The sequence below is a fragment of the Acipenser ruthenus genome, chromosome 3, assembly GCF_902713425.1.
Source record: "Acipenser ruthenus chromosome 3, fAciRut3.2 maternal haplotype, whole genome shotgun sequence".
Lineage (NCBI taxonomy): Eukaryota > Metazoa > Chordata > Actinopteri > Acipenseriformes > Acipenseridae > Acipenser > Acipenser ruthenus.
Genome location: NC_081191.1, coordinates 18,739,393 through 18,754,914, shown reverse-complemented (window position 1 = coordinate 18,754,914; position 15,522 = coordinate 18,739,393). Strand labels below are relative to the sequence as shown.

The window sequence follows — 15,522 nt, the reverse complement described above, 5'->3', positions numbered from 1 at the left end:
TTGTTATACAATGTAACAACCTGTTGAGTGTCAAATTGCAGGCGCTTCAGGCACAATGTAGGTTGTGTATTTTATTGCAAATAAGGCAATACAATCGGGGTTTGACATTAACCCTTTGCGGTCCATTTATTAATTGCGCGTCAGGCACGCCAGGTCTAATTAATTTTCACACGCGCAGTTAATTTTAGACGCGCTGTTTAAAAGTATTTTTTTTCACAGTCAAACGGGTTTAAATGGCCCTGCATATCAACAAAGCACTCACTAGGCATCTCCAGCCCCGCCCCACCCTTTCGTTTGCTATAGTGTTCACCTATGTAAGAAATAAATAATAATAGTCGTACATACCGATCGATCATCTCCGGATCACTCGTTTTATCACCAAACTCCTCAATAATGCGATCCAAGTGATTATTTTATTACTATAACATCTCAAAAAAGCTCTGCAAATGTCCGTGTTTTCTGTGCGCTGATTCAGTCAGCCAACTTGTTTACTTCAGACCTCCCCCGTTGTCTGATACCTGATACCATGTATGACCATGGCCTGGCGGCCCGGGACCGGTAGAGGTCGCAGTTTGGTAGGTAGTTATGAAGCACCACAGGCCCAACTGGGCAGGTAACATTTTTTAACTGTATAATGTATATAGTATAATGTAGAGCCCTGACAATATATTTAATAGTCCAGCTCTTCAGACAAAAGTCGAGAATGAAACTACAGTGGATGCTGGTATTTGCTGTATATAAAGGATGCTCATGTGAACGCTCGACTTGGGTAATGTAACACCAACATGGTGATGTATTTTGGAACCAAACTAAGATTTCCAGGTACCTGGCCGAACAACTGTGTCCAGTATACAGTCATGTGGGATGTTGACTTTCAATCCACACCCACTATAGCGCATCAGTACCAGCATAGCATTTCACACAGGCAGGTAAGACGGTTCAATGCTGTCTCTGAACCACCTCGTGAGGTGGTTCTGAGAGGCATAAAATATGACTGCTCTGTGACAGTATAGGCAATTCACACAGACCAAAATGCTGCATCAATGTCGGTTCTGAGCCATCATAACTCGTGTGTGTGAATAGGGTACAGGAAAGATAACTCCACTTCAGCTGCAGACAGCTCTAGTAGTATAGGAAAGATAACTTCAAGTAGACCAGTAAACTAATCAAATATAAGTAAGTACATCTATGACCATTTAAATGTATTTTCCAGAATTAGGTCCTGAAACTGTTGAATTGGTTACCCTATGGTAGTTGTTAAGTTACTTAGTGCTGAAAGAGTTAGAATTTGTCACAAATATGTTGGGGTCAGTGGCTACGGACAGATTTTCACTACGATATGTATCGCAATAGGCATGTTGTGAAACCATCTATATTTGATGGGCTGTGATGCATAACAAGATCAAATCATTTAATTACATATTTTGCAAAACTCATAAATAAATGAGTTGGAGAGAGCATACATTCATACTCTCACTCTCTCTCTCTCTCTCTCTCTCTCTCTCTCTCTCTCTCTCTCTCTCTCTCTCTCTCTCTCTCTCTGTATGTATATATATATATATATATATATATATATATATATATAATAAATATATATATATATATATATATATATATAAAAAAAAAATAGATGGGCTTCAGTGAGTTACAGGAAAATAATTTCATCTAGGGTTTCTTTGACATAAATTTAGGTAACACTTGGTGAACTACAGTGAGTTAAGTTGTGTGCTTTTGGTCTTGTATCCCGATATAAATGATACATGCCTCTCTTACGGTACGATATATAATGTAAAGAGAGTATCATGATTCATCAATACACAATTAATCTTATAATGGATGAAGCCTGAACTAGAAGATATATAAGAACTAGAAAGCTGTTAATAAATTAACACAGCAAATTAATGTGTGCAAAGGATTATACTCCTAGATCTATAGCAGGGAGGAACCGACAAATCAAAGTTTATTTTCATTGCATGTGTAAAAAGAAAGGTGTGTAATGGGTAGACTAGTCCATAGTAAAAGTGTAATTAGTAGATGTATGAATTTGTCTTTCAAGGGTAGCATACAGTAATAAGTCTTCAGTAATTCATGCAGTTATGGTATAGGTATTTGGTTAGAGGGGGTTGGGTGCAAGGAAGAATGTGACTTGTTTTATTTTACAACAGCATGTTGCCCAGTGTACACAAAACAGGTTTCAGAAAACTTATAATATCCACAGCACAATTAAGTGAACAGGTAGCTTGCATGTCCAATATAGTACTTTTATGCCTTAATGAGCAGTGCCAGGAAGTAGTTAAGAGTTTCTTTAATGAGTAAATCATGTTGACATGTCCAGAAAGAATGAATAGATTAAAAGCATATTTCAGGTTATTTGTATCCTTTTCATGTTTGTCTCTTAAGCAATAAACTTTAGGAACAAGTAACATCTGGCATGGTCGATTGGTGCTGTCACAGAAAGGGGGTGGGAGGGGGAGTCTTGTTTGTGGTTTAATCCAAGTTCCCCACTTTGTTAAAGTCTGCTTAAGTATTTTGTCTTTTCCACATTGAACAAAAATAGCTATTTTCGTGTTTACTTCCATGGTAAGTGGTTAAGTTATTTATTTTTATTAAATTGTAGAATTGTGTAATCTTACAGTATGCAGAGTCAGTATTGGCCAACAGGTGTTTGAGGCAACTCTTGTAGCAATTAACAACATTGCATAATTAACCCCAGCACAATGTTTGTAGTCATTTGGGAATGTATTGTCGGCTCTTTGGAACATCCAGCTCTAAATAACATAAGGAACAGTTTAATAGCTTCAGAACATTTTAATCTGTGTTGTATAAAAACTTGATGAGGCATATTCTGGACATTTAATGTTGAATTTCACATGAACCTTCCTTGGCAAAATTATGAACTTTCCTGATTTTTATATAGTTTTGTTTTCTTACAAAAATGACAGTAAACATTAGAAAATTAAGTTGTGTTTTCCCCCTGAAAAGTTACCATTTATTTAGACTGTAACATATGGAAAAATAAATTCAATTTAAAACCCCTTAGAAAAATGTAGTATGACTGAAGTGGTGTTTTTGCTGGATCACTTTTGTGAACAACAAAGAAATTTGGATAGTGAAGAAGATCTCTAGAATGAAGACGTGGTCATTTGATACCATTTTCACACAGAAATGCAGCTACAGTGCTGTCTCTGAAAAGGCATTCAGAGGCACTCCAGAAGGACGACATTGATTAAAAATAAATAAATTTAAAATAAATTTAAAAAAAATCCCACCCCAATATAAACATTGGTTTAACCCAAGGTTTGCACTATTATCAGCGATGTGTATGCAACAGAAGCCACTGGTAGATTACAAAAATGATTAATTAAGCTTAGGCTAGGTAGTTGTTAACTTTATATGTTTTTATTCTCAACTAAATTATATTCATTGAAAGGCAAAATAACTAGATCGTTATTATTTTTTATTGTTTTGGTTTAATATAATGTAGCAGGCTAATGTTCCTATTGAAGTAGGCGACAATATATTTTTTCATTAAAGTTGTTGTCGTTCTTTGTTGAAATTAATATTCAGCTTGCATATTTTGTTGTGTACTTCTCATTTAATCAGACCAAGCAGTGTAAGAAGTTGCTTGTATCGTTCATGACGTTTTTCAAATCAAGTAAGCTTATTTGTGTTTTTAAAAAAAAAAAAAAAAAAATAGAGCTGCAGCCAGTGTCATCTTACTTAAAGGCACTCAAGCTGAAATTGTAAAGTAATTTTAAAGTAGACTACAAACATGGCAGCGGACTGTCTCTATCGCGCACGCAAGAACTTGCAGACTTAATGCAACTGTGTTGATTTTAAAAAGAAAGCATTTTATGAGATTTTTAACTAGAGGTACCGGCACTATGATTCTGCACACCCAGATGTTCCGGGGCTGTTCCCCGGCACAAATTAAGCACTGCATGCACGCCCCTTACCTACCTACGCTACAGTGACGTGGCATGTTGACTTTGAAACCACACCCACTATAGCGCTTCAGTGGCGGTATAGCCTTTCACACAGGCAGTATGATGGTTCAGTGCCGTCTCTGAACTACCTTTTTTTTACAGTAGCATCTTGGAATTGTGTCCTTTTTTCAGAACAATGTGGAACATTATAAAGTGATTCAGAAATCATATAAACTTTTAGCTTTAAAAAAAAAAAAAAAATGTATTTATATAAAACATGTGCTGCCTTGAATCCAGAGCATTATGTTGTGTGCTTAGAACTGTGTAACCGAAATTTTGGGAGTTGTTTGTGGACCACCTGGAGTCAACTCATGGATCATTTATTATACCCTGTTCACAGTTGCATTTTTATACCGGTATCGTTGTGGAACAGTATCGCAATGTCTGTTGACACTGGAGTTGTTACCGGCATTGTACCACTATAAATGTATCAATACCAAACCCAGACAAGAGCAAGTTTCATACTGGTACATTTGCATTATGACTTGGAACAGTGAAGTGTGTACAGGTGGATCAATACAAGAATGGAATGGATGAGTGTGAGACATGCGCACACTTACACCAAGGGTGTTGTATATTACCAAAATTCTCAACTCTGTCTTTACTTCCGTCATGCTTGTTTAATTATTTTTTTTATATTTACAGATAAATTACAGTAGTAATTATAGCAAATGCACTGTAATGACGAAATAAACAAGCATCAGTGAACTCCGTTTTGATCGGCTTCTAGCGCATTGCTGTTTTATTTGTTATCTTTGCTGTGCCTTTTTTATAATTAATAGAGTAAAAGAAAAAAGTAAACTTCGGCAAAGAGATCAGGGTGGCGATCTGAAAGATGTTGCAATACATTGGTGGTGTTTCCTCCTGTTGTTTTTCACTTCATTGTGGCTGTCCGCCTTCATCCAGATTGCCCGTTGTCATCTGGCTGAAATCCCAAATAGTTCCACACCAAGCTTCTTTCTCCGGCATTCGCCATTACTGCTTTCCCAGAACGCGCAGGGTAGTTGGTCACTATTGCTAAGTGGAATTGAGTAAGCTTAGTTCATATTGTTTTGAAATAAAACTGTGTGCTTTTTTAAAAAGCACAAAAAAAAATAAAATAAAAAAACACAGTATCAAAAATCGTGATACTTCAATATTTTTATTTTACCCTGATTATTAAGTATCGTAGGATTTTGTTATCATGATGTACCATAGGTATCGATACACCGCGGAACACTAATACAGTGTCCATGGACCATGTTAAGTTGTCGTGCTCTTCATAAAACAAAACCACTTTATTACAAAACAAATGTTCAAAGAATAGACTTTTTCATTAAAGTGTATGTTTTGTTCTTTTCAGAAGCCCAGGATCTGGTGGTTTGCCTACTCTAATATGACCCGAGTGTTGCTTTTGCGTGTTTGTTTTTCTAAGCAGAATAGCTGTCAGATGTTGGGCTGCTGTTCCAGCAGAAGCAAGTCCATTGCTGAGATGATCTAAAAGCTCACTCTGTCCTTTACAAACTGCCCATGTTCATTTTTAAAATCACAGCTGACAGTAATTATTGTACTTAAGTCTTCGGTTTTTATCGGTTGCATATAGACTTTGTTGTACTTGAAACAACGTTCTTGATAGTTCTGGGTAATTTGGAATAATTCATCCAGGACCAGAGAGATAACTGAAGCAAGTGGGGAATGTTTTGGTGATGAGTGAAAATTATTCTGTAGATTTATGTATTGATTCCAGACAATAAAACCCTAACAAACACGTTAATAATCTCTTAACATTATTTTATTTTTTAATTATTATTATTATTATTTTTTTTTTTACAAAGAATAGCTGTATAATTTGATATATTTTCTGTTTTAAACTCTTAAGTAACTGATTATTCTTTTTGTCTATGTAGATTTTAATTATGATAACTAGTATAACTAGTATAGTCTATAATACTGGCAAGGGATAAAAGCTGGGCAAACTATGTGAATTGTTTTCTAATGTCTCATGCAATTTTTAAAAATGGAAATCTGAGTCGGGTAAATACTCCATTTTTTGATAATCTGTTATACTCCCACCTCCCTATATTCTGTTATGTTGAACCTGCACCTACCAAAGTTGAATGCTGATAAGTTTCACCACTCTGGTGAATCTGGTGGTTTGGTTCATGTTAAGGCATGTTTTATTGTGGAGAGGGTGGTATTTCAACACTGGTTTAATTCGTATGGCACGAGCATTTTCAGGATAGTATTTTGAATTAAAAGTAACTATGGTTCCTAAAGTGGTTAAATGTTTTGCTGAAATTACATTTTATATGTAAATTAAAAAATAATAATTGGTCAATTATCCTAATTTTACTTTCCTGCTATATTAAAGGCCAAAATTGCGGAATGTCTAGCCTGGAGAGTGCACAATTAAAATGACATACATAAAAATGTCCATTATAAATACCATATGGGATATACTGAAATTGAAGAAGGAATCTATGAAAAAGATCTAGGAGTTTATGTTGACTCAGAAATGTCTTCGTCTAGACCATGTGGGGAAGCTATAAAAAAGGCCAACAAAATGCTCGGATATATAGTGAAAAGTGTTGAATTTAAATCAAGGGAAGTAGGCTAATGTTAAAATTTTACAATGCATTAGTAAGACCTCATCTAGAATATACACACAGAATTGTGGGAGTCTGGAACCCCTAATAATGATGTTGAAGCTGACACCCTGGGATCCTTCAAGAAGCTGCTTGATGATTCTGGGATCAATAAGCTACTAACAACCAAACGAGCAAGATGGGCCTAATGGCCTCCTCTCGTTTCTAACCTTTCTTCCTTATGTTCTTAATAACATATGTCATTTTAAAACTTGAGCTTTAATCACGTATTTAACATCGCTATACCATTGATTTTATTCAATCTTAATCTCTTCCCAAGCTTGCAATTTTACATGTACAAATAGGGTCCCTGGTATGGAAATAACACTGAAGGTTTTATTTGCTTTAATGTTGTCTTTATTTTCACAGGTCCTTGTAAATGACTTCTTCTTGGTGGCTTGTCTTGAAGACTTCATTGAAAATGCTCGTCTCTTTATTTTTGAGACCTTTTGCCGTATCCACCAGTGTATCAGCATCAGGTTGGTAAATTTAAAAATGATGTTTAATTCTATGCATATAAAGTAAAAACAATATAAAAACAACAAATAATTAAAATACTTGTCATCCTTGCTGCCCTGGGGCAATTTTGCAAATTGAAGGCTTAACCAAAATCCCTCCTTGTAAAAGCTAAAGCTGAGTGGCCTTTTCAACAGAAGCATCTAGATACTTATGTTTATTCTAGTCTATCAAATTGGCTTATGTATTTCCCATAAAATTGCTCTTGTACCAGTTTTCTGTTGTGCATCCAGACTCTCAGCTATAAGACTTGGAAGAAAACTGTAAGCCAAGAGCTCTGCCATTGCAAACAGTCCCGACTGTATGGATGAAAATTAAATTATAGGAATCTCTGCATGGCTGTGGCTTTGTCAAAATCAGAGCTGGTTTAAGAACTGTGAACTTAACATTGTCAGTTCTTATTTCACAATTTAGAGCTAAACAGCTAAAAGGGAGAGACATGTGTTCCCAGCTTCTTGGTGTGTGGTGGTGTGATAAAATATTATGGTAAAAGGGTGTCGTGCAAGGCATATTTGTATTTGGACTAGTTTTAAGTTGTAATAATATAATACCTTATTTGAATTCAAAATCATGTAGGAACAGTGAATATAAAGGAAACATTAAAGGTGCAACAACTAAACTAAAGTAATACAGAAAGGAAGAATCAACTAAACTAAACAGTACAGAAAAGAAAATAAACAGCCCACTCCTGATAGTTGAGTTATTTAAGATGGTTAGTCTTAACAGGGGTATTGTTAGTAACACAAATATTTATTTCCGTTAATATTTGATAATCAAAGCATTGTTAAATCAGTCTCGTATATATGTTTTGGTTCAGAAGGCAATTCTCACTCATGCGAAATACACTGTTTGTGTCCAGACAACCTAATGAGAATTATCTATTATCAAGAGAGCTAAATTTGGACTCTAGCTTTAAATACAGTATAATTGCCTTGTAAAACCCACATCAATTTGTATAAATCACATACAACAAACAATTACTGTAGTGTTTATTAACTCAAAGCATGAATTGAAAGCAATACTTTTCTTACATTCTATGTCAAACAAAAACGTTAATTTTACTTTGTCTGCTAATTCTCAGGTTCATAAGAGGATAAAACACTGTGTTTAATACTTAACAGACTTTCGCTCCCCCTCCAACTGATCCATGTCTTTAACAAAACAGGCGCTCAAAGGCTTTCCTACTGGCAGAGAAAGTCCAGGTTCCGGGGTCTGTCGTCTTTGTTTTTGTGTCTCTTTACCAAGGGATTAAAGAAATGTCTTTGCAAAAACACAGACTCCGGCACTGATAGCTATTTAAGACTGAATATATTTTAATCTCTGTCGACTTCAAATGTTCATCCAACTCTTTCTCCAGTGATCAATCGATTTGATTCTAAGTACTTTTAGGACTTTAGACGTCTTGCACTGCAGACTCCCACACCAAGGTAAACACTAGAGTAGTTATTTCGTATCAGAGTTTCTGAAAACGGTATCTCTGTTCAAGCTGGTTGCAGGCTGGTCTTCGGATTGTCAAAGTTCAGAGACTTGTTTGTGTGTCAGGAGCTTTGGGTTTCGTGTCGGGAGCCCTGTTTGAATGTCGCGCTTGTCCTTTTCTACTCCTCACATCACCCCTGTGATTGGATAGTTTGTTTTATTTTGGGCTGTGCCTGAGTCCACATGGGGTGTTTTCCCATTGGCTGTTTTCGTTCCGTGATGGCCCAGTGTTCTCAATTGGTCTGCTGTTTTTCACCTGTCGGCTGTATTTATGAGGGGTACTGTTCTCTCTCAGGGGTGTCAAAGCATTCAAAACCATCTGGTTTTACCTTTTGAAAGACCGCCGGCGCCACAGGATATATTCAACGATGGTGAAGATAAACCACTTGTCCAGTATTTTAGTTTACGACTCTGTTTTTAAAAGCCTTCTTTTGTCAGTGGAGGAGTTTGTGACAAGAAACCAAGTAGACACAGAACATTGCTTAGGACCCCCCTCTGTATATTCCATTTCTATAAATTTCCATACACAGAATGATATTATGACCCAATTTGATCCTACAAGGTGTTCTGTCGTCTTGTGATTTTGCACAGCTGTCTGACACCCTGAATGGACATTTTTAAAATGTAGGATAAATAAGATCATTTTGAAAAAGGGTCAGAAGAAAAAGATCAACCTGTGCTTCATTTCTTTGAGCTTTTTTTGGTAATTTTTTTTTAAATTTTATTTGAATCAAGTTCTTGTTAAGGTTAATTTGACTAATGTTTAGGGAGTACACACAGGAATAGTGTTAGTTGTATCGTACCAAAAATGATAAACCCTTTTGTGGCTTTAGTTTTACAAATATTTTGTTGTTACCATGGAATGTCTGAATGCCATGTCTGAGACATCTGCATGCTTAATATGTCAGTAACTTTATGGCTGCCATTGAGGTCATGTGCATGATTAACAGCACATTCTGATATATTTTGTTTGGTACACAGCAGTATTCTAGCAAGGTCCTGAATTCTAGTTTGCGTGTATAGAGTACATATATTTACCAGTTTGACTAAATGTGTACTGACTTCAGCACTGTAGTAATCTGATTTTTGAAGGGGAAAGGAGGTGGTTGCCTTCCAGTCAGTGGCAAGATTTTTCTCATGTATTACCTTGGTACAGTGCCGTTTCTTGGTTTTAAGTGCGTAAGTTCATAAGGTTGCAAGAAAGTAATTGTGTTGTGTGCTTAGTATACCATTGCTTCCAGGTACAGTAAGATAACTTTTTCAGAAGCAGGCTTTATGCTGATAGAAGGCCTTTCCTCCTGGTTCACATTATCATTGCATGACAAAATACATCTCAGAATTACAATAATGCACTTCTGCCTTTTAATGAGGTGCCATAACTAGTAGTTGAGCATCTGCAGTGCATTCCTTAGCCTAAAGCAGAAACACTTGACAGCTGCAGCTGTTAGCAGGTTGCTTTACCTATACAATTTATTGCATCCTGTTTAATTGAAAACTTCATAAATGTTATACTAGCATTTTCCTGTAGTTAACTGCTATACAGAATTTCATTAGCAATCATTAACAAATTGATGGCACATGTTCAGTACACAAATTGATTATTTTATGATACATTTTATGTAGTTAGATGTGTAGACAATGGTATGAAGTTTGCAAGGAAATGGAAGGCTCCCCTTAAGGTATAAACCATAGAAATGTAAGAAATTGGTTGTCGAGTTATAGTCCGAATTAAGGCTGTGTTCTTCTCATCGTATGTAATGCATCAAGCAAGGTCTGTTCAAGTGCTAAAAATGAAAACCTGTGTTTTCAGAAGTGCTTGCAGCAAATTTGCATCGCTGTAGAATGTCTGTATTCAAGGTTGAAGTCTGGAATATGATAGTGCTGTGTACGATTCTCAAGTTGCACATAGTCTGGAATTGATTCGAAGTCATATTTTTTTTTGGCAGCCTCCCTGCAATTGGATCCATATACTTGTTAAAGAGCACAAAGGTTAGTGGCAACACAGAACTAGTAAGTTGAGTTGTGTGGTGTGTTTTTTTTTGTTTTTTGTTTTTATTTATTTATTTATTTTATTTATTTATTTATTTATTTATTTATTTGGGGGGGGGGGGGGTCAGTGTACCAAATATTTACACTAGAATACAACTCCAATCCTATTTTATCCATTTTACTTTAGTCACAGCCAATACCACAAAAACTGATCATTACCGCCACACTACAGAATGATTTTCATCGGACATTCTATTATTGAATACAAGCAAAATAACAGTAAAAATGACTGTCAATCCATATTTTGGAAATAAAACTTCTTTAGGTTTACAAAAAAATATATTTATTTAAAAAAATTACAATCTGACAGTGCAGGAGTTTTGATCTTATATTACCTATTTAATGAATTAGACTAGTAATGAAAGTAATTATTGTACATTGGTTTGGAAAACTAGAAACAAAAAACGTGTTGCATAGAGAACAGAATATGTGGATTCCTTGTCTGACAACATATTGTAATATGTTAGAGGAAAAATCTGCATACATGTGTTTAATGTTGCATCCCCCACATTCAGCTATTACTTTACCTGACTTTAATAAAAGTGTGAAGCTTGTCAGACTTGCTGGAGTCATTATTGATGGCCCCTATCAATAAATCACTTTCAGCTTGGTACCTAAGAGCTGATGCGAATGTAATTTAGATCTATGTAGCAAATAAGAAGACGTCAGAAGTTATGTACAGCAATGCAAATGTATAATACTACTGGGTCTAGCCCCCTCAACCTGAACGCTGATGTCAGATATTCAGGATCAGGTTGCAGTACATTGGGAATGGTAGGTTTGTGCTCCTGCAAGTTCATATTAAATCATGGACAAAAACACAAGATCGGTCTGCATAGATAATGCAAGCTTTTCATAAAAGGAGGAAGTTGATGCATGGTAACATTAGAAATACTGTTAAGTGTTGCCATGTTTCTCAATTTTAATGTGTTGTAAGACTGCAGATTTGCATATTCATATTCTTTGTGTTTTGTTTTTGTTACCCTGCTGTACAATTAAAAAAATAATAATAAATAACCTTAATTTTGAAATGGCTTTCTTTTATTAGTAGCTGTCTTTCCATAGAGTACTCTTTGCTAATAGTGACAGTATTACAAGGGATCATATGCTAATGTCTTGTATAACCTTGAGTATTTGTTTTGGTGCCAACAACAAAATGCTCAGTTTCAGAGTGTTAATTACTCAATTGAGTCACAAATTCGGCAGGAATATCTAAATGTTTTAGTTAGTCAGGTTCACAGCGGTGCAGCCTGAAGTGAATTACTGTTAAGTTGAGTTAATAGGTTTCTTCTTTAACAACATGACAGCTTGCGTGGCTGTAGAGGATAGGACAGGAAATTGTCCTGGTTGTGTTTAGCAAGTTACTCACAGTAACTTACCTTTCGAAAAGCAAACCGATATTAATGGTGCCGAAAGTGGTGAGGTAATGAGAAACAAGCTGGGTCTTTCAGCTTTTATGCTGTTTGTTAGCAGGTAAGCTATTGCAGGTATAGTAAAGTGCCAGACTTTATGCTAGTCTTCGTCGATAATAGACTTAGATTTATAGGTCTTTGAAATTAGATGGTCCAGCAGGAAATACAAGGAGTGTATTGGAAAGCCACAGGAAACCCAGTTGCAGCAGTGATGCTTGGGTAAAAGAATGCCTGTCTGTTTAACCAAAATGACACATCTCTATCTGTTTTTAAAAGGAGTAAAGTTGGCTTTGATTTTGGGATAGTAGCAGTAGATCTGGCTGGTGCATTAACTTCGGTTGTCACGACATTTGAGAATGCCGTTAGGTAAAAAATGCTGTCATGGTTAATTTGACTAATGACCTGCTGTGAAGTGATTAATTGCTAATTAAGTTGGCCTAAACACTTTAGTCTGCCACTGTTCAACTGATTGATTGCTGCTTTAAGTAAACTCAGGGTTGATGTTGCTTCTCCAGCCAAAATGAATACTTCATCATGATTGCCTTGTCAGACCAGCAAGAATTTGTTTTGTATGTGTGATCGTGTATTTTTTAATTAGTCTTTAACTGTGAACTGGTAAATTGTGGTATATTTATGGTTTTGAGTTATCTGAAAATGGAGAAAACCTGTTGATTTTTAAAATAAATACAACTGTACTGATGTACCAGTGGGGAATGAGATTCCCAGCAATGTGGATATAGTGGTGGTGGTCATGGTGACCTACATTTTTAAAGTTGACCCTTGATTGGCTGACTTTGTAAACCACATGTCTGAATTTGATTAAACTTTACATACCCTACAAGAAAGTATTCCACATACCATGAATGTAGGTCATTCTTATGTGGATAACTTGTTTATCTGCAAATTATGCTAACTAGCTCAGGTGTCATGTAAAATGGGATTGTGGACTCACTAGTGGCTGTTATTGGCACTCTGCTTGAGAGGCCAGGTACTGAAAGCCAGGGGTGCTCAAGTCAGAATTGATGTATGCTCGCAGAGCTGCGAGTTGCAAAGCTTGCATTGCAGAATAATTGGTAATGGCTAAACATTAAATAAATATTTAATAACTATTTAACATTTAATGGTTAAACTTGACTACCCTAGTCTTTTAAAGTGGGAACACATGTATAAAACTCTTCCATTTACATTATGTCCGTATCTAGTTTTTGCTACGATAAGCATTGTGCCTAATTTAATCATCGCCTTTTTACCTTTTAGCATGCTGGCAGACAAATTGAACATGACACCTGAAGAGGCTGAGAGATGGATAGTTAACCTAATTCGCAACGCAAGGCTAGATGCAAAAATAGATTCAAAACTGGTAAGGTTTCAAGTTTTAAGAACATTGTGTATTTATTTATTTATTTTATTTATTTATTTTACAAATTGAGCATTTCAAACAGTGATGATGAACTTTTCTTTTTCCATTTTTCCAGGGTCATGTTGTTATGGGCAACAATGCTGTATCGCCCTACCAGCAAGTGATTGAAAAGACAAAGAGCCTTTCTTTCCGCAGTCAGATGTTGGCAATGAACATTGAGAAAAAAATTAACCATAACAACCGGAATGAGGTGAGAACACTGTTAAAATTATAAAATTGAAAGATAATCGTTTCAGAAATTAAATTCAGAATTGATTTAATACGGATGTGAAATACTATTTGTAACCAGTTATTTTGTTAGTCTTCACTCCTGACCGATTTTGAATAATAAATGTTTGTAGTACTGCACATCTGCTTTTAAAGTTTTGAAAGCTCAACATAAAATGAATCAGTTTTAATTGGTAAGTTGGCTAGGGTGAATGTACACTGTAAAAGTATAACCTAATGCATTTTGTCTTTTTTACTTCAATGCTCAGTATAAGAAGCTGTAGCAATTTATGCATTATTTGCAGTTTGTTTCTTTTGAAGTTTTAAATCACCTTTTAAATTATTTGTTATTGCTGTAAAAGAAGCACACATAATTTAAAATTATAAAATCACTCTTGTTAAGAAATCCAGTAATTAGAGAAACTAGTTGCTAACAAATTACAGATTACTATTAGATCTTTTAGTCCACAGGCTATTCAGCAATTATATATGAAGCTTTTACAGTCTAGCATGTTTGCCTGGTTCTTCAAGTAGTTAAAATGGCCTTTCTTAATTTAAGTTTTGTATTGCCAAATTTATTGTTATTGTTGCTGTTGTTTTATTGTTTTAAATAAAACCTATATGTTGGTTTTATTTATTTTTTAAAATGTGAATGTAATACCAAGTTTTCTTGCTTGTTTTACAGACACCCAACTGGGCTGCTCAAGATTCAGGATTTTAATAAAAAATCTAAAATACATTTAAAAAGTGGTACATTTGCCACAAGATAATCTTAGGTTTTTTCACAGTAAAATTCCAGTTCTTATACTGCATCTGGTTTTAGAAAGGACCATGTCATGCATTCAACAAATTACTTTCAATAAAAAGAGTCAACAGAAATCTTTGTTCATGCATTGTGTGTTTGTTTTTATATAGTATAAAGTGTACTTTTTGAACAACTTTTCGAATGTTTTAACCACTTTGGGTACGTCAAAAGACAGAGCACTTGCACAGTAACGTGCCATACCTGCGTACGTCAAGGTTTGCCATCTGTTCTATGGGGTTTCTTTCAGCCTGGTCTTAGTTTGCATGCTCTAAAGGCTGTGTTGGTATCCAATCACATTTTGTGCAAACATCTGAGTGCATTGAGAAGAATGGTGGAAGATATAGTGGCAAACCTATATATAGAGATATATACTTTCATTTTGGTACAGTTTATTTGCGGTATTATTGGTTTACTTTTATTTTATATTGGTATAACTTGCTTCCTATTATTGCAAACTAAATATGTCAGCATACAAGACTGACATGGGAAGTAAAGAAGAGTTTTGATGTGTGATTGGGGTGTTTTGAAAACCAAAACTTTTAAAAGACGGTTTTATTTTGTGTACACACACACACACAGTGGAACTCCGTTTATCCGCGCGCTTGGGGAGACATAGGTCCACGGATGTGTGAGATCTGCGGATATGCATTAATATAATACAGGAACTAGTATATATAACCAAATTAGTGTTTACTGGAGATGTATGCAGGACAATATATAACAAAGACAGAAGAATGTTTTAAAATTCGTTTTTTTGACAGTGTTACTCCTAGCAAAATTAAAATGTGACACACTTCCAACCCCATTTCCCTAGTTTTTTCTGTTACCAAAAAATAAAATTAAAAAAATAGTTCAAAGCTACAAGATCATAAGACAATTTATGACGGGAATAAGCTGTGGCTCATGTGTCTAGCAGCTAGAAATATCACTCATTAAGGTATTCTCATTTATTCCATGCATTAATATTAAATAATTGTAGCTAAGTGTTGCTAGTTTTCTGGGATTTCCAACAAAAAATACAATTCTA

At 35.3% G+C, this 15,522-nt stretch overlaps 1 protein-coding gene across 1 annotated transcript in view; it reads left to right on the top strand.

The window, feature by feature from the left end:
• Positions 1–14,569, top strand: part of LOC117395000 (eukaryotic translation initiation factor 3 subunit E-B) — a 66,499-nt gene extending 51,930 nt beyond the window's left edge. Inside the window, 4 exon segments of the mRNA XM_059012698.1 lie at positions 6,980–7,089; positions 13,321–13,423; positions 13,539–13,673; positions 14,376–14,569. Of these exon segments, the coding sequence (XP_058868681.1) occupies positions 6,980–7,089; positions 13,321–13,423; positions 13,539–13,673; positions 14,376–14,411 (384 nt within the window). The 3' untranslated portion in view covers positions 14,412–14,569.
• The last annotated feature ends 953 nt before the right edge of the window (positions 14,570–15,522 follow it).